At 44.9% G+C, this 21,848-nt stretch overlaps 2 protein-coding genes across 5 annotated transcripts in view; both read right to left on the bottom strand.

Annotated features, from left to right (window-relative positions):
• PARP12 (poly(ADP-ribose) polymerase family member 12) overlaps positions 1 to 21,166 on the bottom strand; it is a 59,901-nt gene extending 38,735 nt beyond the window's left edge. For 2 of the 3 annotated variants that reach the window (XM_019959175.2, XM_019959173.2), the window contains exons 1-3: positions 7,055 to 7,683; positions 2,981 to 3,116; positions 5 to 305 (exon numbers count right to left, since the gene is read on the bottom strand). In XM_019959175.2, the coding sequence (XP_019814734.2) occupies positions 5 to 305; positions 2,981 to 3,116; positions 7,055 to 7,383 (766 nt within the window). In that variant the 5' untranslated portion in view covers positions 7,384 to 7,683. Of the gene's footprint in view, positions 1 to 4; positions 306 to 2,980; positions 3,117 to 7,054; positions 7,684 to 15,352 lie in introns of those variants that run through there. The other variant, XM_070788240.1, reaches the window with a different exon arrangement.
• The window catches only part of KDM7A (lysine demethylase 7A), a 72,727-nt gene continuing 71,461 nt past the window's right edge, over positions 20,583 to 21,848 (bottom strand). For both annotated transcript variants that reach the window (XM_070788238.1, XM_070788239.1), the window contains exon 20: positions 20,583 to 21,292. In XM_070788238.1, the coding sequence (XP_070644339.1) occupies positions 21,198 to 21,292 (95 nt within the window). In that variant the 3' untranslated portion in view covers positions 20,583 to 21,197. The remainder of the gene's footprint in view (positions 21,293 to 21,848) is intronic.

Genomic DNA, 21,848 nt, shown 5'->3' on the forward strand with positions numbered 1-21,848 from the left:
TTACTGGAAGTCCCTTGTGACTGCGAGGGTGGAGGTGGCACCCGGATGGAAGCAGAGCTCTTATTCTTGATGTCATGAGCATTTCTGTAAATGGAAGGCAGCTTGCTCACCAGCTCCGGCCTCATGCCCAACTTCTCCAGTTTTTCCAGGTTCTCAGAATTAGAGAAATCATGGGATCTCTTACAGCCAGTGCCAAACTTGCATTCACCCTGCGAAAAATACTGGCAGACATGGAGCTTGATACAGTGCTTTTTAAAGGAACAAGAGCCGTACGGTCCATCTCCTTTGTTGTAATGAAGGCAGATCTGTTAACGAAGAAGGAAAAAGACAGCAACTTAGAAAGGCCTCACATGACACTACCTCCTTACTGAGCAGTCTCTGGTTAATTGATGTTCCTCCAGAGACCTAGCCAAGGCTGTGACCCTTTCATGCCATGGGTCACAAGCTCTGAGACCATCCCTCACTATAGATGGACAACTGCTAGCACATGCTCTTGGTAAATGGGAACCAGGAGGACAGCAGACTGCCCAGAGCAAGCCTCTCTGGTTGGGGGGGGGGGAAAAACTTCCAGCTGATCAGAGCTGCTCTTTATGAGACCACATTTTAATGTAACTCACACAGGAACATCCTAACAATCCCTGCATTCTACTGACCGCCCCCCACTTCACTGATTAACCAACTCCCTCTAACCCAGGACCCAGCTTCTCCCAAATCTTTTTTTCTCCAATTCAAGGTCAAAGAGGCTCTGAGGGTTTCAAGAAGGCCAAATACGGCCCTTTCAAAATGAGACTCAGTGAAGTTAACAGGCTTGCTCTGAGTCACACAGTTATCTAGTACACCTGGCACAGGTGGTGTCTGCTGAACTGGGTTGTTGGTAAAGTGGGGCTTGAACTTCAATCAGCTGTTCCTTCTCTACATTGCACATTCCTGGAGCTGGGAACCAAGCCAGAGACCATCATGGGCCCACCCACTCAACTCACAGGCATCATATCAAACAGAGGGCTGCAGAACCCAGACCTAGATCATCAGGGACCACCTTCTGGGGATGGAAGCCCCAGGGAGAAGATCAGCAACAGCTGGGCCCTAACCTTGATTCTGTCACTTACAAGCTGCCTGATCTCAAGCAGGCCACTCACTAGCTCTGAGATTCTGTTTCTTAATCCCCTAAATGGGACTAATGCCACCTACAAAGCCGGGCTATTGTGAGAATTAAATGAAAAATATACAAAGTGACTAGAACCAGTGGGTGCTCAGTTCATGGCGGCAGCCCCTCAACGGTCATCTGATGATGAGGGGACTAGCCTGAGAGCAGTAGTCCTGAAGGAAAGCTGCACTAGATCCGAGCTTATAGCCCATGTGATAGCACTGTGTCCTGAACCACCTCACACAGCCCAGGAGACAGACTGCACATTCCAGATGGATTACCTGCTGATTCACTTCTCACACCACTAACAAGGTGATTGCTCCAAAAAGTTAATGCCTACTCTCCCAACACAACCTCGCTCCAACTCCCTCCTGTGACACAGGAGGCTGTGCAGATGAGCCTCCACCCACCTAGTTCTCTCCCTCCCACCCTAAATCCAGGTCATGCTGACGTACACACTGTGCCCTGACCAGGCAGGCTCTCTGCCTCCCTCTTCCCAGACCTTCATCCTCCACTCATCCTCCAGCACCCAGAGCAACCACCATCTGCTCCAGGACTCCTTCCCTGGTGCCCAAACCGTGCCCCTGAGACCAGAGCACCAACTCCAACTAAAGCACTGACAATCCCATTAAAGCACTGATAACCAACAGCACCTTGCTATCAACCGCCAACTTGTCCCACCCAGTAGCTGTGCCCCGCCTGGAAGAGCAGAAGGGGTTTTGCATCTCCTTAATGCCAGTGCCTCACCTGTAGTGGATATGCAATAAAGGTTAACTGAATTAAATTGATACTAATTTTCAAAAGGCAAAGAAAAACAATACATATTATGCACCAGTCATTTGCTCTATAGCATCTTTCTCAAATAGTGATTTCAATTGAATAGTAATTCATTAAAATATAAATATTTTATGTTATTAAATGTCATTAACATATATCCATCTCATCTCTGTCGCCTCATCCAAGAAGCAGGGCCAGAACAGCCCAAAGAACCCAAGCTGGCCAGAGAATGACTGCTCAGATCTGCTGCAGAGCACAGCCAACCCTCGGCCTGGCTGCTGTCCTCCGCACACAGAGGCCCCGCCCTCACAGGCAGGCCATTCTGGGGAGACACAGATGTTGCCAACAGGGACTTCAGCTCAGAACTTTGTGCTGGCTGGGCAGAAGCTTTTGGGGAACTGCAGCATAGTCAGGGTCCTTTCCGACCCAGTCTCCTTTCCTTCCCCTCTCCTGACACAGATTTCAGGGCACCATCACCACATGGGCCCCCACCTTCCTCTGCTCCCCCGAAATAAACCTCTCCCACTTCCAATCCCATCTTGGTGTCTACTTCTCTTAGGACTTGAACTCGTCCACGACCACTGCAGTGAGCTTCAAAACAAGTAGTTTCTGTCTGAAATGCAGCATGAGAATTTACAATGACCCAAGTTAGAAAACTGCCCCACAGACCTTCAGAGCCCCGTGGTACCTGCATTTTTCTAAGTCCTGCTAGACAGGGAGGGGCTGGCTAGAATCCCAAACCCCTCTAAGCTCTGTGTAACAACTGCCTGCAATCATTGGCCAAACAAGCCCCCCCAACCTCACAGAAGCCCTGCAAAGGAGGTACCAGCCCAACAGACATAGAAGGAAAGGAGGCTTCAAGAAGTGGCAAGGTTGGTGCAAGGTCACGGATCTAAAAATCACCAGAGGCGGGAATCCAGTCCAGGGCTCCCAACAGGCAGACCGCAGTGATCACTGTTGGGCCCCTGGCACCTCTTCTGCCATAGTGTTTCCCTGTCTTCCAACCTCCTGGCCTCTTCCTCATCACTTACCCTTGGGCCCACCCCTCCTGGCACTCACCTCTGGCAAGAGCAAGGGGTCGTTCTGAAACAGGAGCATGCAGAGCTCACCGTAGTTGAGGTGGTCCAAGCCATGTGTTTTCAGCACGCTCACGTTGTGATTGGACATCAAGTTGTGACCGTTCCTACAGTCCTTCCTGCAAAGAAACAGGGCTAGGGTCACAGCTGAAATGTTTCCCCCCAAACTCTTATGCTGAAGTCTTAACCTCCAGTACTTCAGAAGTGACTGAATTTGGGGTCTTTCAAAAAAGTGATTAAGCTAAAAAAAAAAAAAAAAATGAAGTCACAGCGGGGGCGCGGGGGGGGAGGAGCGGGGGTTAATCCAATCTGACTGGTGTCTTTATTAAAAAAAGGCGGGGGGATCAGGACACAGAGGGAAGACAATGTGAAGATACAAGGAGAAGATGGCATCTACAAGCCAAGGAGAGATGCCTCAGAATATGCTGACACCTTGACCTCTGACTTCTAGCCTCCAGAACTGTGAAAAAATAAGTTTCTTAAGCTACCCAGTCTGTGGAACCTTATTACGGCAGCCTGAGCAAACTGAAACGACTGGCAAAATCAATCTTTAAGATAATTTTTCAGGAATAGTTCCTGACATTGTTTAAAAACATCAGAGAAAACCTGCATGTCCATGAAAAATCATAGTGCTCATCTGCAAAAGAAGAGATGGTACCTTGTGAGTTCTAGGCCCAGGGAAGCACCTCTCAGCAGGTATTTAGTGAGACTTACAGGGCCATTTCCCGAACAGTCAGCGTGCCAGTCATAAATGAGTGTGGATGGCTTATGATTACAGGTGTGTATACACACACACATACACAGACACACACAAACACACCATTGAGGCCCATCCCTTTTTTCTGCTCCCTTCTTCCATTGTTTTGATCAACAACTGCCTCTTGAAAACTCACTGTGAACCAGGAACTGGCAGTATGCCCCCAAAGAGCCAAAGATAAGCCTTCAAATGATCACCTGGGTGATCAACAGAACCCAGCAGAGTCAGGTAAATTACATCTGCTTGACTCAGACACTGCCACACCTATGATAAGCATCTCAAAAGAAAACTGAATCACTGACCAAATCCGTACTTCCCCTGGGCTCCCCCAATGCAGTCAAGAGCAACTTCCCTCTTCCACTGCAGAGGCCAAAAACCATGGCGTCATCCAACCCCGCTCCTCTCTAGTGGATACACAGACATTGAGATGACACTAAAATGTGGGAAGCGCAAGGTCAGCTGTGCTCAGGATCCATCAGCAAACACAGCGGCACCTGATCCTGACAGGAGTGGGGAAGCAATCAGGGAGCATGCCTGAATGGTATAAGTCTGAGTCTGATACTAAGGGCTGAAGAACTAGGTACTGAGAGCAGGAAGTGTTAGTCACTCAGTAGTGTCTGACTCTTTGTGATCCCATGGACTGCAGCCTGCCAGGCTCCTCTGTCTATGGAATTCTCTAGGCAAGAATACTGGAGTGGGTAGCCATTCCTTTCTCCAGGGTATCTTCCTGACCCAGGGATCGAACCCAGGTTTCCTGCACTGCAGGCGGATTCTTTAAGATCTGAGGCACCAAGGAAGCCCCATTCTAGGCAAAGGGGCTTCATAATCACAAAGATAATGATGATGATAATGACTACTAAAAGGGCATTTACCACAAGCCAGGGTTTGCTTAAATGTTTTGTGAGTTAACTCATAGTGTCCTCAACAAGCCTATAAGGTGGGTAATACCATCCCATTTTGGAGATAAGAGAACTAAGCCTCAGATAAAAACTAATTTGCCCAAGATCACTCAGCTGGCAAGGGGCAGAGCCAAGGCAGAGACAAGGCGGCTTGTCTTGGGGCTGGGTTCTTGACCACTTGCTCACTGTCCCCTAAGCAAAGGATGGAATCAGGGACCTGGGACCCTCTCCAGAGGTCACCAACAAAAGCAGCAGTGATGATCTATGTCTGTGACAGCTGATCCTGCAGTTGAGGAGGACAGAGAGCTTCGCAGGGAAAGCACAGAACATGCAGCTGACCACACCCACTCTCCCTTATGTGATCCGGAAACAGTCAAAGAAGGAAGGTTCAAGAAACTGTCCTGTGTAAACCACAAAGACAAACAAACAAACAAAAAAAGAATTTAGGATCATCCAGGCCTATAAATACTAGACTTCCAAGACAAAATCTGACCCCAACTTTGGGAATTAGCCTATCTAAAGATAGGTCTGCTATCTTTATTTTATCAACTACAGATATCAACAAGACCCACTAGTGATCTCTGTCATTAGATCCCTCCATCTACCACCTACTGTATCTACCTTCCTCTCTGCATGCTGCTCTCCCTTCCACCCTGAGATGCGGCCTCTCCACCAGCCCCTGAAGGCTCAATTGCCCTGGCGCTCCACCCTCAGCTTCCACCTCAGATAAGACCCACTCTTGCTGCTGTAGCCATAGTAAATGCTGCCCCCAAACTCCCAAAACCTGCATCTCAGTGTCCTGGCAATCCTCCCAAGTTTCAGACCTGGAGAGCTACCCTCTGGGCACTCTTCAAAACAAAACCCTCTCCCACTCTCTGTCAACAGTAAGAAAAATGTCATCTCCAAGTGAACAATAATAAAGAAAAATGAGTCATCAACTCTTGAATCCTGTTACCCTCCTCTTACCAACTCTCCCAAATTTCTCATACATACATCCGTTCCTAAGGCCTTATCTGGGTCTTGAAATATTCGAATCTAAGGATTTCTGGGGAGCTGCTTCTCAGGGACATTTTCCAACTCCCTCTGCATCCAGGCACAGACATCCTGTGGTGCTTGGGTCATGGACAGAAAAACAGCTACCATTCCAAAACTGGCCCATAAAAATCTCCCACTAGCCCTCTACTATCCATCTTCTCTACCTGCTCCTTGGAACTTGATACCCAGATGGCCTTTAAGAGTCATGGGTTGAAAAAAAAAAAAAAAAAAAAAGAGTCATGGGTTGAAGAAGACAGAGTCTAGGTCTGCCAGCCTGGGTCCCTAAATGACTATATGGATCAAGGTCCATACTTCACGCTGTTAAATCTCACAATTAGACCTGATGTGAGCATGAAATAAGGTCTACCCTGTTAAGGCAGAAAAAAGAAAAATAACTAAAATTATTTGTTCTTCCAGTCATTCTTCCAGATGACTGGACTAGCTTCCAAACGAAATCATCATAGCCTCCTCTAAATGAGAATGCGTACCACTATCTTAGCTATCTTCCTACAATGCACACCTGATGGCTGCTCTCTTCTGCTACTTGACGGGCCCCCATTACCTTCAGGGTGAGGTCCAAATTCTTTAGCATTTACCTCTTGAATCTACTCCACAAATCTCACTGAGCGCCTGCCAGGTGCAGAGCACAGAGCTGAGGGCCAGGAGAGCCCAGCCAGGACTAAGACGGAGGGTTCTCTGTTCTCCTGAGTTTACGTTCTACTGAAAACAGTGGGGAGCCCATGAAGGGCGCTATGAGAAAAGTAAACAGAACGTGATGGAGAAGAAAGAAAAGGGCTCCAAAGGAAAGAGATGCCTGAGTCGAGTCCTGAAGGATACACGAGGCAAACTAGGAAAGGCGGTCCAGGAGAGCAGAGGTCACCCGATGAGCAAAGGCTGGAGTTATACCCGGGCTGGAAGGGCACCCTGAGGAGCGCAGGATGGAGGGCCGGCGAGGACCCGTTCAGTTCCCTCAGGGGCACTGGGGGCCAGGGTTGGAAGCCTGCATTGTATTCCAAATGCAACGGAAGCCGCTGGCGTCTAGTCAGCAGGTGAAGAGCTTTCAAAAGATCCCTTCTGTGGCGGGGCAGAGAGCGCTGAAGCGCCCTCAGGGCGGGCCGTGGGCCCACCCCCACCCCGGTTCGGCCACTCCCAGGCTGTCCCTCCCCGAGGTCACCGCTCGACGCGGAGCCCCACGCCCAGTTCCACGTATTCAGAAAGCGCTCAATAAACGTTCGCTGAAGAGAAAGGAGGGGGAGGAGTACAGGCCAAGGAACAGCCACCTCTTAGTCTCTCCCCCAAACTGACGAAGGGCGGGGAGGGAAGAAGACGCCCTCCTCGTCGTCGGGCTCCCGGCGCGGCGCCTTACCCGTCCCTGAGGAACTTGCATTTGCCGTAGAACAAGGACTTGCAGAGGTGCAGCTGCGCGCACAGCCCCGCGCAGCCCGGCTTCGGGCCCAGATGGGCGCTGCAGAGCCGCAGCGGCGACACGGCCAGCACCACGCGCTCGACGGCCGCCGCGCCCGCCCCGGCCGCCCGCCGCGCCACCAGGAAGCGCCCGCGCTCCCGCAGCAGCCGGTCCAGCACGTCGCAGTCGACGTTCGGCCGCACCCGGCGCCGTAGCTCCTCCAGCTCCAAGGCGCCCCCGGCCGCGCACAACACCTGGGTCACCTCACGGAGAAGGGCGGCCGGCGCCATGGTCGTCGGGCCCGCGACTGGAGGGGAGCAGGCGGCTCCCGCGGGGAGGAGACTGCGGCCGAAAACGAAACTGAAAGCTCCCCCCGACCAGGGGAAAACAGAACCTGGTGGCTTCGCCACGCCTCCGGCTCTCAGCTGAGCAGAGCTCGGCGCCTTCCGGCACCGGGCCCCTCAGCTGTGCACGCTCGCCCCGTCGGAAGCCCGCAGGAGCTTCTTCAGCGTCCGGGGGACTCGACGACGAGTCCCCTCAGAGTGCTGACAGGAAGACAGTCGACCCAGCCTAGGGGTCGCGCTTGGCGTTCCGGTAGCGCCTTCGCCGGGACGAGGCGGGGTGGGGCCGCCCGGGAGCGCGCGCCGCCCGCTTTTGACTCCGGGCGTCGGGAAATAGCGCGGCAGGCGGACCGCGCACCTTTGCGCCGGGCGCTGGGCGGAGCGGCCTGGGACGCGCCCTTGCGAACCGCCAGGCGGCGTCGCGCGAGTCAAACGCTAGACGCTGAGGGAAACCGGGAAGACGCCCTGGGGCCCCCTCAGGTGGAAGCAAAGGCGGCCTCAGTGTTACTTTCTCTTCAGCTCAGGCTGTGACTCCCTTGTTTTAAACGTGAAAATCCCTTCTTTTCAAACGAAAAGCCATTTCTCCCCGCGCCTGCTGAATGGACTATATTAAAGGCCATGGGGGCACAGGAACACCTCACGGGCGTGGCTCACTGACATGTGACGTGTTAGAGCCCTTTGGGAAAATAATCCCGAAAAAGTTATTACAGTGTTTAATGTGCGTGATCTTTGACCCAGCCATCTTTCTGAGAATCTTCTAGAAGTAAAAGGAACGGTAGATGAGGTACGTACAGAAGCATTTGTGTGGAGGAAGTAGGGCGATGGGAGCAACGCGGTTGATCGTTATCCAGACTGGGACACAGCTCTAACCAGCGTGCATTAAATCTCTGCCTATTGACCTAGAAAGACATCTATGATGTGAAGTGAAAAAAGAAAGCTGTATAAAAATGTCTAAATCGGTAGCAAGAAGTGAATCCCTTGTGTGTGTGTGTGTGTGTGTGTGTGTGTGTGTGAATGTGGTGGAATATTTTTGAACGGGCGGAGAAAGCTGAGGCAGGACCATGGCTGTGGGCACTGATATTGTAGGAAGTATGCAGTAGTAGGTGTTAGCAAAAGTGGGAAAGAAAGTTGAGGGGCAGAAAGATTGTGCGGAAAAAAATACTTACCGTATTCAATTAACTTAAAATGAACATAAAATTCTAGTTTTAATATTACTACTAAAGTGCTGTTAAGTGCTGTTAAGCTACCAAAGATCTATTAAGTGTATGAAGAGTAGATAACACGGACAGATGAAAATGAGTTAGGGGATGGGGTGAGGAGCAATTTTTCTCCTGGATTTTAATTGCTTAAAAACTTGTCATTGTGTATTTTTTAATAACATTTTAAGTTCAGTTTTATTTGTTTATTTTTGGCCATGCTATGGGACTTGCAGGTTCTTGGTTCCCCGAACAGGGATTGAACCTGGGCCCCCGTAGTGAAAGTGCTGAGTCCTAACCACTGAATCACCAGGAAATTTACTGAACTTTAAAATTTTAATTGTGGTTTTAGTACAGTTTGACAATAAAATAACATTTTTTTTTTTAAGGTGATTTTGTTATCCAAAAGCTTGGTTTGCCTCTTGGTGGGTGTTGAGCCAAAAGACACAACCAAGTCAAAGATCCATCAGGAGAAAGAAGGATTTACTACCTGCAACAAGTAAGAACACTGGTGATCTTTCCCAAGGCAGTGTCTCCTCAAACAGCAGAATTGGGGAAGGTTTAAGCTAAGGGTATACGCATATTCATGAAAGGACTTGAGTAGAAGTCAGCATAGAATTAGGGTAGACTGACAGAGCCCAAGCTTTAATTGATTGCAGTCATGAGGTTCAGAAGAGGTCAACAGGATCAGGCCTTAGTTTCCGGTTGATCTGCTGGTTGAGCACCTGTTGTTGCTTAGTCGCTAAATTGTGTCTGACTCTTCAACCCCATGGACTGTAGCCTACCAGGCTCTTTTATCCATGGGATTTCTCAGGTAAGAATACCAAGGTGGGTTGCCATTTCCTTCTCCAGGTTGAGCACCTGAGGAGTGGTTAACTTCTTCAGAACAGCTCAAGAAAGTGCTTCAGACTCGTCTTTACCGTTGAAACAGAACTGGGAGTCTTTACAACTGCTTTGTTATCTTTGCTGTTGTTACTTCTCTTGCCTGTTAACAGTTTGTCCTTTTGTTCCCTTAAGATCATTATTACTGAGATCTGTTCAAGGGCAAGCATTGTGCCCAGAACTAGATCTCAAAATAGCGTAGGCCTAAAATGGCTTCAGCCAAAATGGCTTCTCTTCTGTCAAGGAAGCCATGCTTGGTTTTCTTTCCCCAGGGATCCCCTACCTTATCTGCTTACAGGATAACAATGGAGACAGAGGTTGTAATGATATGTACAAATCTAGGAATGCTAAAGATTGCCATCAGTCATTAGAGGCTTGGAAGATGCAAGGAAGGATTCTTTGGAGCCTTCAAAGGAAACACAGCCCTGCCGATGTCTTGATTTCCGATTTCTAGCCTCCAGATCTGTGGGAGAATAGATTTCTGTTGTGTTGAGCCCAGTACTTTGTTATTGCAGCTCAGGAAACTAATTTAGGCTTCTATTTTCCCAGTAGACGTGGAGAAGGATTATCAGCTGCACGTGGGGCTAGAGTGGGGGCCAGGGATCATATCAATGGCTAGATTAGTTGCTTCCAATTTTCAGGGAAGTTGGGTTCAGCTTGGATTTGGGTTTTGTCCTTTGAATTCAACGTGAATGGAGATCAGGGCACGTTTTGGAGGGTTTTTGCAAACGATAAATTGTATTAATAGATTATGAAAACCAGTCTGGGTTGAAAGGAGAGCGAAGGTGAAGGGAGTGTAAGAGATAATAATTGGACATCCAAGTTAGAACGACCCCCGCCAAAAAAAAAAAAAAAAAAAAATTGCAGGGATGAAAACCTGGGGAATACATGACACAGAGTAGATAAATAAGTAAATAAAGACAACCGACAATAGTGAAGGCACAGAAAGTAAAAAGAGTTGGGAGGATAGCAGATGGTGAGCAGAAAGTGGTGACTTGAAACTTAGTAAAACTTGTATATGAGGGAATTAAATCCTTATATAGGGAATGAACTTGTTTTGAAATGTCCTGCTGCTGTTTATGGGAAGCTGAAGTCACCTCATTTGTTCTAGGAACAATCACTGTGTAACCCCTCTGTAGTGTGTATTATAGGGAACATGGGAGTCTGATTGTCTGAGCAACCCTATAACAAGACCTTGTTACTTAGTGGCTTGACCACACTGCCCTCCCAATACCCTGGGTTACACAGAGCTGGTCTCTGGGGAGGAGGCGAGGACGGCAATTCTTTCCTTGATCATCACCATGCCCTGGAATTAAAGCAGAAGGAGCAGCCCCCATGAAAGGCCCTGCCTCAAAACTCTGAAAATACTGCTCTGTGGAACCCAGTAACACCTTCAGGAAGTACCTTTTCCTCTACTTTTGATAGGAAAAAAAAGTCCTCCCATAATCTAATCTGTTTAGTTTTACACAGTAACCATTAGAATAATCTATATTTCAAATCAAGTCACATAAAGTTTGCAAAGCATTACCATAAAATTTTCAGTTTTAAGTTCTGAGGGAGGGAGAGATTGGGGGAGGGAATGATGAAAATGAGGACTATCCATATTTGTTCACCTGTTTATTCAATGTATTTTTAGTATGCTAAACTCTGGGGATGCGAAGAACTAACTCATTTGAAAAGACCCAGATGCTGGGAAAGATTGAAGTCGGGAGGAGAATGGAACAACAGAGGATAAGATGGTTGGATGGCATCACCAACTCAATGAACATGAGTTTGAGTGAACTCCAGGAGTTGGTGATGGGCAGGGAGGCCTGGCATGCTGCAGTCCATGGGGTCGCAGAGTCAGACACGACTGAGTGACTGGACTGAACTGAACTGAAACTCTGGGGAGGTGCTGATGATAGAAAACACATGTAGTCCCAGCCCTAAACTCAGGCTGCTAGTTCAGACAAAACAAGGGACTCTGCGGAGTGAGAAATGGAGCACAGACATGGCTGAGAACAGGGGTGGAGGGAGTATTTTCCCCCCGGTGACTGGCTCTGTGTCCCATTCAGCATCCTGACCCAGCCCATCCCTGCTAGGCTGCACCTGCTGCTAGACTGCACCCCGGGGAGCAGAAGTGATAGGGCCAGAGTAAAGGGACAAAGTAAGTGATTAAATAGTTATTCCCACTGGGGGATTGTAAGTAGAAAAAATATGGGAAACCCCTGTAAGTTAATGGTTACTCAAGAAAGCAGGTTTGCTTAGCAACAAAATGCTAAGAAGCTTGTTAGCAACAACGCAGCAGAAGCATGAGACATGCCCCAAAACAATAAAACGATGGTGGCATGAGACGTACATACTGCCCAGTGAGCTCAGTAAGTTAATGATCCCTAGGATATACTTTCTACATACTTAAAAAACAATTTGTGGACCTAGCTTGGCCTTGTAGAGAGAAGAAAACTCCCCTGCTCAACCTGGAGGAGCTGATGATGGAAGCATGAAGTCTACTCAAGAAAAAGTTATTCTCCCCCTCCCCACTTTTCCTCTGACTGTAAAACTGTAGCCCAGTAAGTTCTTGTGGCCTAACATTTCTTGCCCACCCGTTTGTAAGCTTCACAAGCGTCCTGTTCTGATGAATCACTTATCACTGTCTCTGGTTGAATTCTTTTCTGCACTAACACTAAGGACTATGGTATAGCAGAGCTCTTCAGAGCCCCTGAAACGACACCTAATGGTTTCAGAAGGGCCACATTTCTGATGGGTGTGAATAGATACATGGTATAATTAGCATCTTGGGGCAGCTAATCCATAACCCGTGATTTGTCTTAATTACAAAATTGAAATGCTATTTGAATTAGGAAAAAAAAAAACCCAAATCATAAAATCAGAGTGTGTGCAGATTCCCAGCTTCAGTGACCCCTCTGTCTTATTCCCATTCCCCAGAGGTCATCCGCCACCTATGGGAGTTACTCCAGAACCTGAAATGTATCTCAAGTTTCCTAGGTAGGACAGCTTCTAGAATAAATGCTTAAGGGAAGGTCAAAATACCATCTTAATATTACTGTGAAACTTTTGTTCCAAGTTATATCTGCCACATGTATTACTTTCTGTTTTTAAGCCCTTCATTTTTTCCTCTTTGTCCAACTCTGGCATAGAAGGAATATGAATCTACACAACTTCAGAACTGGCTTTTTAATAAAGCATAAAGCGTATTTCTGGGCCCAAAGGTAGCAAGAATCCAGCAAGGAAGGACAGTATGGGGAACTCAAAAGTGAGTGATGGTATGTGGATGGTGATTGTTGGGGGGGGGTAGTGGGAAGGGAGCCAGGCTCCAGAAATCAGAGCCCCGGTATTAGCAGGCGCAGGCAGAGTGGACAGTCTTTCTCCATCCTCATCTGGGCCAATCCCCTCAGAGCCAGCAGCAAGGGGTTGAACAGGATGGCAGAGAGGCCACAGGGAAGGGCTGCAGTGGCAGGGGCAGCGCATCCCGCAGGGGGCGCTGGCCAGGCTGGTGGAGGGTGCACAGGCATGGCCTTTACGCGCAGACCCTGGGGGCTGCGACTGTGGGGATTCAAGCTTGCTTCCTGCACCACGTGCCCCTTGTTTACAGCCAGACCATGGGTTCCTAGAAGAGAAACCTCAGTCTTTTCATGTGTACACAGCCCCTGGGAAAGTACAGACTCAAAACTTCAGTTGTGTGACAGGAAACTTCTGTTAAAAAATGTTTTGGATCCCAAATGGGTGCCTACAAAGAAAATTTTAGAACAGAACCATTCCTAAGACCATCTACTCCTTTTCAGTAATTCAAAGTATGTAATAATTTAAAATAATCGAGAGAAATAAAATGGCTTTTAGATTTGGGCTTTGATTCCAATCTCAGTTCTACTCATTAGTGGTGTGTTATTTACCCTCTGGCCTCAGTTCCATCAGTAGGGTGGGGAGGACAGCACCTCCCTCGTTGGGTGATTATGAGGAAGAAATGAAAATATGCCTTGCCTACAGTAAGTACTTAATGAAACAGATAATGAGGGCTTCTGTTCAAAACCCTGCCTGCCGTGTGGTACTTGTTCCCCCGCTTCTCAACACCCATATCCTGCACTGGTGTATCTCACAGTCTCACCGCTTGGTAGAAACACAAAAATCAGGCTCAAAGTATTAGAGTGCAAGTCCTGATAATCAGTCCCAACAGACAAACTGGAGGAAGGGTAAACACCTCACAGGCTTATAGAGAGTATGTAGATTTTTTTTTTTTTAAACAACAGCTTTTTTAAGATCTAGGTTTCCATCAGTTGGACGAAAGCAGGCCAGTCATAGAAAGAGGTGGTGTAAACATGGCTTGGGTAAAACTCTGGGAAGGCTGTGGGGGTGTGCGCCCTGGGGACCTCTACGCTCTTGGGCAGGGGCAGAGCAGAAGCCTCTGCCCTTCTGTTGCTTTGGTCTCCAGGATCCTCCTCCAAGGTGGTCTCTCCGCCCACTTCCTGCCCTGCGCCCTGAAGCGCTCCTGCCTCTGTGCTCTTCTCTCCTGGCACCCTCAGATCCCGCCAGGCCTGGCTCTCAGCGTCCTCAGAGCGCCTGTCCAGAGGGACCACATTCTCCTCAGTAAAGCTGCACCTCCACTCCCGCCTTCACGAGGCAGCCAGGCCCCAGGTGCCGTGTTCTCGCTCGCCTTTCACCGCCACAGAAGCTTCCGGAGGAAGAGAACAGGTCTGCTGTTTGTTCACCTTGTAAGTAGAGCAGCGGCTGGGATACTGCGGGTGCTCTAAGGTAGGGGTGTGTGTGTGTGTGTGAGAGACACTGAGTGCTCTAAAGGGTGTGTGTGTGTGTGTGTGTGTGTGTGAAATACTGTGGGTGCTCTAAAGGGTGTGTGTGTGTGATACCGTGGGTGCTCTAAGAGGAGTGTGTGTGTGCGTGCGCATGCTCTTAAGTGACCATAAGGAAGCACCCTCACCCATGACCACGGCACAGCCAGTCACACCTCTGTGTTCCTCCATGTTTCGGCAACTGCTTCCCCAACAACACATCTAATAAGGTAATAAGACATTCAAACTTTTCACACTGAAACCATCAGAACTAGAAGGAGTCTTAAGTTTGACACAGCTTTTCACATTCTCAAATTAATCTCTCAAGACTCAATAAGCAGAAAAAGGGAACAGGAAGTCAGAACTGGATATAGAATTCAGATTTTTTTCTTTCAAAGACACATTTTATACAACTTTCAACATTTATACTTTCAAACAAAAGGAGCAAAAAATACACCGATTGCTAAAAAAAAAAAATCAAACTGAAGTAATACAAGTTTAATTTCAATATTTTAAAATACAGAAATTGAAAAGTAGGAATACCAAATACAACTTTAAACAAGTCACTTGTCCTTCTCTATAATAATCAATGTAAACTACTTAAAAACTTACAAATTTAAAACAAACAAAATAAATACTGTACACTTTCCCTGCCTGCAGGCAAAAGATGGGAAATACTGTTATGAATCGGAAAAAAAAAAAATGCTCTTAAAGCTTCAGCATCCCACTTCCCAGCCACACCCCACTCTGCCGTCACAGTGTGCTTCTGTATTCAAAGGACACACGTGTGCACACACGCTGACTGCCTACCCACACAACAAGACACTACTCTGCAGACACCCCGAACGAGAAAGGCTACCAGTCACCTGGGACCGTGGACATGAAAATCAGGTCAGGAAAGTCAGTCAGGCTAGCAAAACATTACTACAAAACTAGTAAATACCAGAGCCAACAATTGTCCCTTTTCAAATTTCACAGAGTTCAACCCCCTAAAACCAAGACTACCCCTCCCTGTCACCACCCTCTACCCTCCCCCCAGCACCCCCAAATCAAACAAACCTGCTGAAGCACTGGCGAAGTTAGACATTTCACAGCAAATGTGAAAATTCATATTATATAATCTCTTAAAATGAACCTTTTCACCCTCTTTCCACAGCATGAAACTGTTATGGCTTAATTTATATTAAAAGTAGAAAAGTCTTTTCGGAAGGAAACGCGGTCTGCCAAGATGCATGTGCATTTCCTGATCAGTGCTATTTCATACCTAACAACTGCATGACTTGCTTTGCAGTCAGAAGCTGTTTTCGGAAAAACTGAGGTTATAGCTTTTGATTCAGTCTAACCATAAATGTAAGGCCCTTAGTTTGGTTTAGGTTTCTTTTGCAAGATAAAATAACCTTGGGGTTCACTTAGCAAGTTACACCTCAGGTCCCTGACTATAATGTGGAAGTTATATGTATGCTTTGCAAAAATAAAAGGTGAATCCTATGAATCTTAGAGGGAAGAAATCATTCTAGGCAAGGAATCAACTCATTATTATATATTACACCTGCTGCTGGTAATGGTTACCCACCAAAATCCACCAAAGAAATATGAGTATTTCTGGGTTATTTTTTTCCTGCAAGATATTATATTTTCTAGCACTTATCATCATTGTTTTGGTGAAAAATCTTGGGGGAAAACAGCTGACAATTTGAAAAGGAAATGGCCAAAATAAACTGGGTGGAGGCAAGGTTTATCTTTATGATTAAGTTCCATTTAAGGTTGTCTTCTGAAATAAAAGTGAATTCAGAACATCACAGGTCTTGCATAGGTAAACTACTTGGAGGTCTTGGGCTACGTGGTAGCCAAGGTTTATTAGTGAAATAGTGCAGAGCAGATAAAACTTGTTGGAAGAATCACTGAACACAGTTTCAAAAAGGCTTTAACAACAACAAAAAAATCAATATTACACTTGTTAAGACAAAGCTTCAGGACATTAGAAAAGAACAGGAAGGGTGAGACGGAGACTCTAAGGAGTAGAATGCAGGTAAATGAGTATTAAGTTTCCTCTACCCACTGAAGAAGAAAAGAAATACCATAACAGAATAAAACTACAGTCATGATAAGCTAATTGTTTTGGAAATAGACATTTGCTTCTTAATGTCCTTAACTTAAATTTTTAGGTAAGGGGTATCAAATATTTGACTTACAGCATGACATTCACTGAAAAATAAAAAAATAAGGTTGTTTAGTAAGGCTACAGCATTAAAACTCCATTACGTTCAACAGCAATGGTAGTGAGTATGTCACTTCCTCTGTCTTTCCCCCTGGCTTCTAGGAAGCATATCAACATCACCCACCACAGATGAGCCGAGGCTGCAGTGTCACAGAACAGGGGCTGCCGTAGGGAGCAAAGTACCAGAGGTCTAGTATCCACTGTGCCCCCAGCTGGTCACCGCCCTCTCTGGGTTTCATCTGTCTCTTTTCTTAAGCTAAAGGTCAGATGTTCAACCTTCTCAAAACTGCTTTAAATGAAAATCTGGGGCATCTGAAAATGACTGATGACCTTTAACTTCTCTTTTTGGAGGAAGCAATTAGCTTAACAACTAATGAGAAAAATGAATTTTTGAAAAAATTTCAAATTTATAATGAAGCCCTCATCTCTTAATATGAAATCATAAAATGCTTATACACTGCAATATCTACTATGACAGCAGTATACTGGGCCAGTTATTCATCAACTCTTTGGGGAGTTGACATCACTAGAGAGCATTTCTTGCAAAAAGTAGAATCTTTTCTTCTGAAGCTTCCAGTCAAGACTCCCTTCCTACACTACAGTGGTTTCTCTCTACCCAATGAGCCGTTGTTGGCCAGCTCAGAGCTGTCTTTGCTGATCCCCCATTATTCTTCCACCTTATTTTCCTGCCCTTCTACTGTGAGTAGTTGCTAAGCCATCCTAATTTCATGATTTATTTTACCCTATTCTAGCGCCTTGAAGAATACGCAGAATCTGTGAAGCAGTACTCTGCAAAGAACTCAAAACTAATTTTAATTACTTTAAATCATCTAATCGTCTTAATGTTTACTTGAGGATAAACATTCTCACTCTTCTCCACAAACTATCTCATTCCTTTTTCTTTCACTTCACGCACTGATTCTGAGTTTAATTCAGCACCTTGTAAGAGATTCTTCAGTTTTTTTTTAGGTAGCATGCTCTGGGCATATATTTGATATGAAGCAAATTTTATGAGTAACAGTTTTCATTTAAAAATGCACATAAATGTACATTCGTTGTTAGTTGTAACTTATCATAAATTCTCTGCAAATATGAAGTGTAAATAGATTAATACTTTTCTATGTTTTTCTTAACTGAGTTTTGATCCAAATTTACAAATGAGAAAACTAAGACTCAGAAAGAATAAGTGACCTATTCAAGGTCACACAACTAAAATATAAAGGGCAGAACTTGGACAAACACCCAGGTCTTCTGCTCCTTTCATGCTATAACATGCCCCTGTGATTATGAACATTAAATTATTAATTTTTAAAATGTCTTTTAAATTTTGAAAAAAAATTTTTTAACTTCAATAGTTGCACAGTGTATCTCCACTGAAACTAATAAAGTTATGTCTTGTTTTTTCTATGAGTGGGCCCTCTTTTGTTTAAGTTTGCTTAGAAGTGAAAATAATACTGCTTATTTCCTAGAGAAGAATACCTTCAAAAGCAGAGATCACAACTCCCAACTTTATATCCCCCCACTCCCACAGTACTAAGTAGTGCTGGGCACACAGTAGATGAGTGATAAATATCTGATCTCATATGAATAAATACAGTAGAGTTCATTAAAAAGGCAATAATTGGATTAAAAACTAGAGCAGTATTCAGTGCTGAGTACTTAAGTAGTGATACAGATGAGCTTGTTTTCTGAGTTTATAAGATGGTTTTGGTCAGAATTTTCAATTCTGTATGCTTTAAAAATCAACTGATGCTTCATTAAGTTCAAAGTATTTCTAGGATATTGGACAATTATGAACTGCCAGCTTTGTAGAGTTTACATCATTAATCAATACTGGAGAGCTTAGTATTATGTGATATTATGAATTAGAGTACAGTGGATTCCAGGTTAACAGAAGTCACTTATTTGAATCAATAAAGGAAAATGATTACCTGCTACTACAATTAAAATTGCATATATTAAATGATAATTGTTGGTTATTATTTGTATTTGCTTATAACTAACTAAATGCCACCACTGCTGTCTTCCTAAGTTGCAGTGTCTGTAGGGTGGTATTATTTATAAATGAGACTGAGGGAAAGACGAAAGGTTATTACAGTCGAGTCCAGATGCTGGTGGCAGTCACTTCAAAGTTCAGTCATTTCCACGAGATACAGGGATGCAGCACAGTCAGTGATTTTGTAAGAGCTTTGACGATGGAGGTCATTGGATTCAGTGGCTGAATTTTTACCAATTCACAAAAAGTTTACATGTACTATTTTAGTGGTTATTTCATCTTACTGAAAGTTTAAAAAACTTAGCCAGTTAATGGGCTAACACTGCCAAAAATGAATCCACAGTACCTTCACTTAGAAGTTCCATATACTGGCTACTTAAAATTAGTACTTATTGGCCTAAGTACACAGGGCAGATACTGGCCACCATTTTAATTCATAAAAATAAATTATTTTCATTTTTATGGCTAAAGAAAAAAAAGGTAATTAAAAATACTGAGAGCTGTGAAAAATGTAAAGACAACAAAAGAACCCAGATCATAATGTAGCTGGAAAAAGAAATTATAATTCTCATTTCTAAACTAAAACCAAAACATGTGTACTATAACACTAAAATGGTTTATCTACAGAAAACCAAAACATCACAGCACTACATTGTGTAGGGAAGGTGGGAGAATCACGCAAACCCACATTTTTGATATCTTGAGATCTGATGACCAAACAAATGACGGGCTGTACCTACTTCTTACCTAGTTTTGGCATAGTATAGACAGTTTTGAGTCAGCCTATTATCGACATTTAGTACTTCCAAAAACATTCTTCCTGAAACCCAGATAAGACCCAGACAGTGGTCCAGTCATTAAACCAAAAAGGCTAATTCATAAGATATATATATTCCATGAAATGTTGGAATGGAAACAGAGTAAGAAATATTTCTCTTTGAAAATACATTTGAATGTAACCATGAAAGACAATGGTATAGACTTCTTTTTTCTTAGCTCTTCAAGTGATACTTAAAAGGGAAAATCCTGCTACCTTGCTGAGTGAAAAAAAAAAAAAGACAAATCCATAATATGGCCATATTTCTTTTCCATAAAAATAAATTTTATCCAATTTGCCTGTATTTTTTTGTAGGAACTTATAAAATGCTCTATTGTCAGAACTGGAAATATCTCCACCCTACCCCCCAAAAAACAAGAAATTACTTGTTTTTATGTCACAGGCGGAGAGGAAAACATAAGCTATTGCAAGCAGCTGAAAACTGGCATTTAGTAAAAATTGTGCACAAAGGAGATAAATGATTCCTTAAAGCTCAACTGGATACTTAACCTCACTATGCACTGGTTAAGTTAGGACAGATGGAAGAAACTGCAAAAAGCACCCATTTTACTCCAAATCCACATCTTAAATAACTCATTAGAAGGTTAAGAAATAAAAAACTAAACACACGCACACACACACACACACACATACACACCCAATTCATCTACTCCAACATGCTTGCTTCTATACAACTTAATATAGTATAGTCTTATTATATTACGGCTTATTATGCAGATTTGAATATTCTAAGTCAAACCATATTTCATATTTTCCAACAGATTAGGTATACAGAATAAAAGCATCATAAAATATAACCTCTGTGGCAGGTGCTGGCCCTGCCCTCCAACACCAGCAGTATGAAGAAGGCCCTCTGGAGTTATAAATGTATTTGGAAAACTACAAACATGACAATTTAACCAAACTTATAATACTTTTCCCACAAGTAGGGAAAAGATATTAAAGCTGTACTCTTTGGGACCCAGATATCATCAGCAAAAGTGAAAATGCAAGAAGCCTATTTTTCTATTTAGAAGAAAACTGCAATGTCAAACGAAATGAGAAATGTGGGGTCTTGAATGTAGTTCTTACACACTGGCTATGAAAGTGTTTCCCTGCAAAGAGAAGAGTCTTGTGTCGTCACAAAATGAGGGGGAGTGCAGAGGGAAGGTGGGACATAGGTAATCGACCTGGATAACAGTATGCACCTTGGATGTTAGCAAAAGCGAAGCTAATAGCTTATAAAAAACACATGAAATATATAAAATAAAATGATTTTCATATACATCTTAATTTAAAATAATTAATGCATCAAATCCCTGTTTAAGACTTTAACCTGAATAGCAAATTTAAGAGTCCAGACTAGTTACTGTTACCGTGGCTCTTCCCCACGTGTAACACACACACTATCAAAAATAATTTAAAAACCTTCACATTCTTAAATCTAAATTAGTGAGATATTTCTCCAGAAATCTTCCAAATAAATAGCTTTAAAAAAGAAAGAATTTAAAAGCTGTTAACTTTAAAAAAAAATCTGTTAAATAAATTACTGATAATTCTTTACCCTATCACTGAAAATAAATCAAAACACTACCAACAACAAAATGAAATTCAAGCCCTGACAAGAGACCCTTTCCAGTTCAAGGTCTCTTTTTAAGGTTCTACCCTCCTTCTTCCTCTCCCCACCAGGTCCAAAATGGTTATTGCTGAGTGGGTGTGGCACAGTGAAAATGCAGCATCAGGTTCATTTTGTTCTTCAGGCAGTGTTCCCTACTGTACATGCAAACTGCTTCAGTGGGGCACGTGGAAGCTCCAGGCTCCCGCACCCCAAGACCAGTCTCCGAAGGGAATAGTGGCCACAGCCGCAGCTCCGTCACACAAAGAAACGTGCGTGGCCATTTCTGTTCAGTTTAAGGATCTTCCCGAGACGTTGTTTGGCTGTTGCCATTCCTTTTTTTGGACGTTTACCTACAAAATACAGCACACCAACAGCAATGTAAGTAACAGTGAAAATCACAGTTGACAGCACCTGGAAGACTTAAAGCAGAGCGACACGGCAGGCAAAGGCTTTTAGGCGTCCTGAATGGGTCGAGTCACATGCCTGGAAGTCCACTGCTTAAAACCCTTCCAGCTCACCCACGAGATGAGGGCCAACCTCCTTCCTAAGACGTACAGGACACTCCCCCAGTCCGAGCCCTGCCTATCTCTTCAGCACCAGCTCTTACCATCCTGCCTCAAACTGCTTCAGCGACGCACCTGTTCCGTCCTCACCCTGTGCTGTTCCTCCCCTCTGCCCTGGGTCACGCTGTATCCTCTGCCGTCAGTGCTGTCGATCCTGTGCCTTCCCCTGCCTCAGCACGGCTAACCTGTCACAGCCTTTCCAGGATCTACCTCCCCTTCCAGAAAACCCCTCCTGCTCCTCAGGGTTGACTGAGATACCTTCTTCTCTGTCCCTATAGTAATCTGAGCACCTATCAATGCAGTGTCCATACCCAGCAGGCTGTGAGCAATGTGAGTGCGGAGA

This window comes from Bos indicus, chromosome 4 (genome assembly GCF_029378745.1).
Source record: "Bos indicus isolate NIAB-ARS_2022 breed Sahiwal x Tharparkar chromosome 4, NIAB-ARS_B.indTharparkar_mat_pri_1.0, whole genome shotgun sequence".
Lineage (NCBI taxonomy): Eukaryota > Metazoa > Chordata > Mammalia > Artiodactyla > Bovidae > Bos > Bos indicus.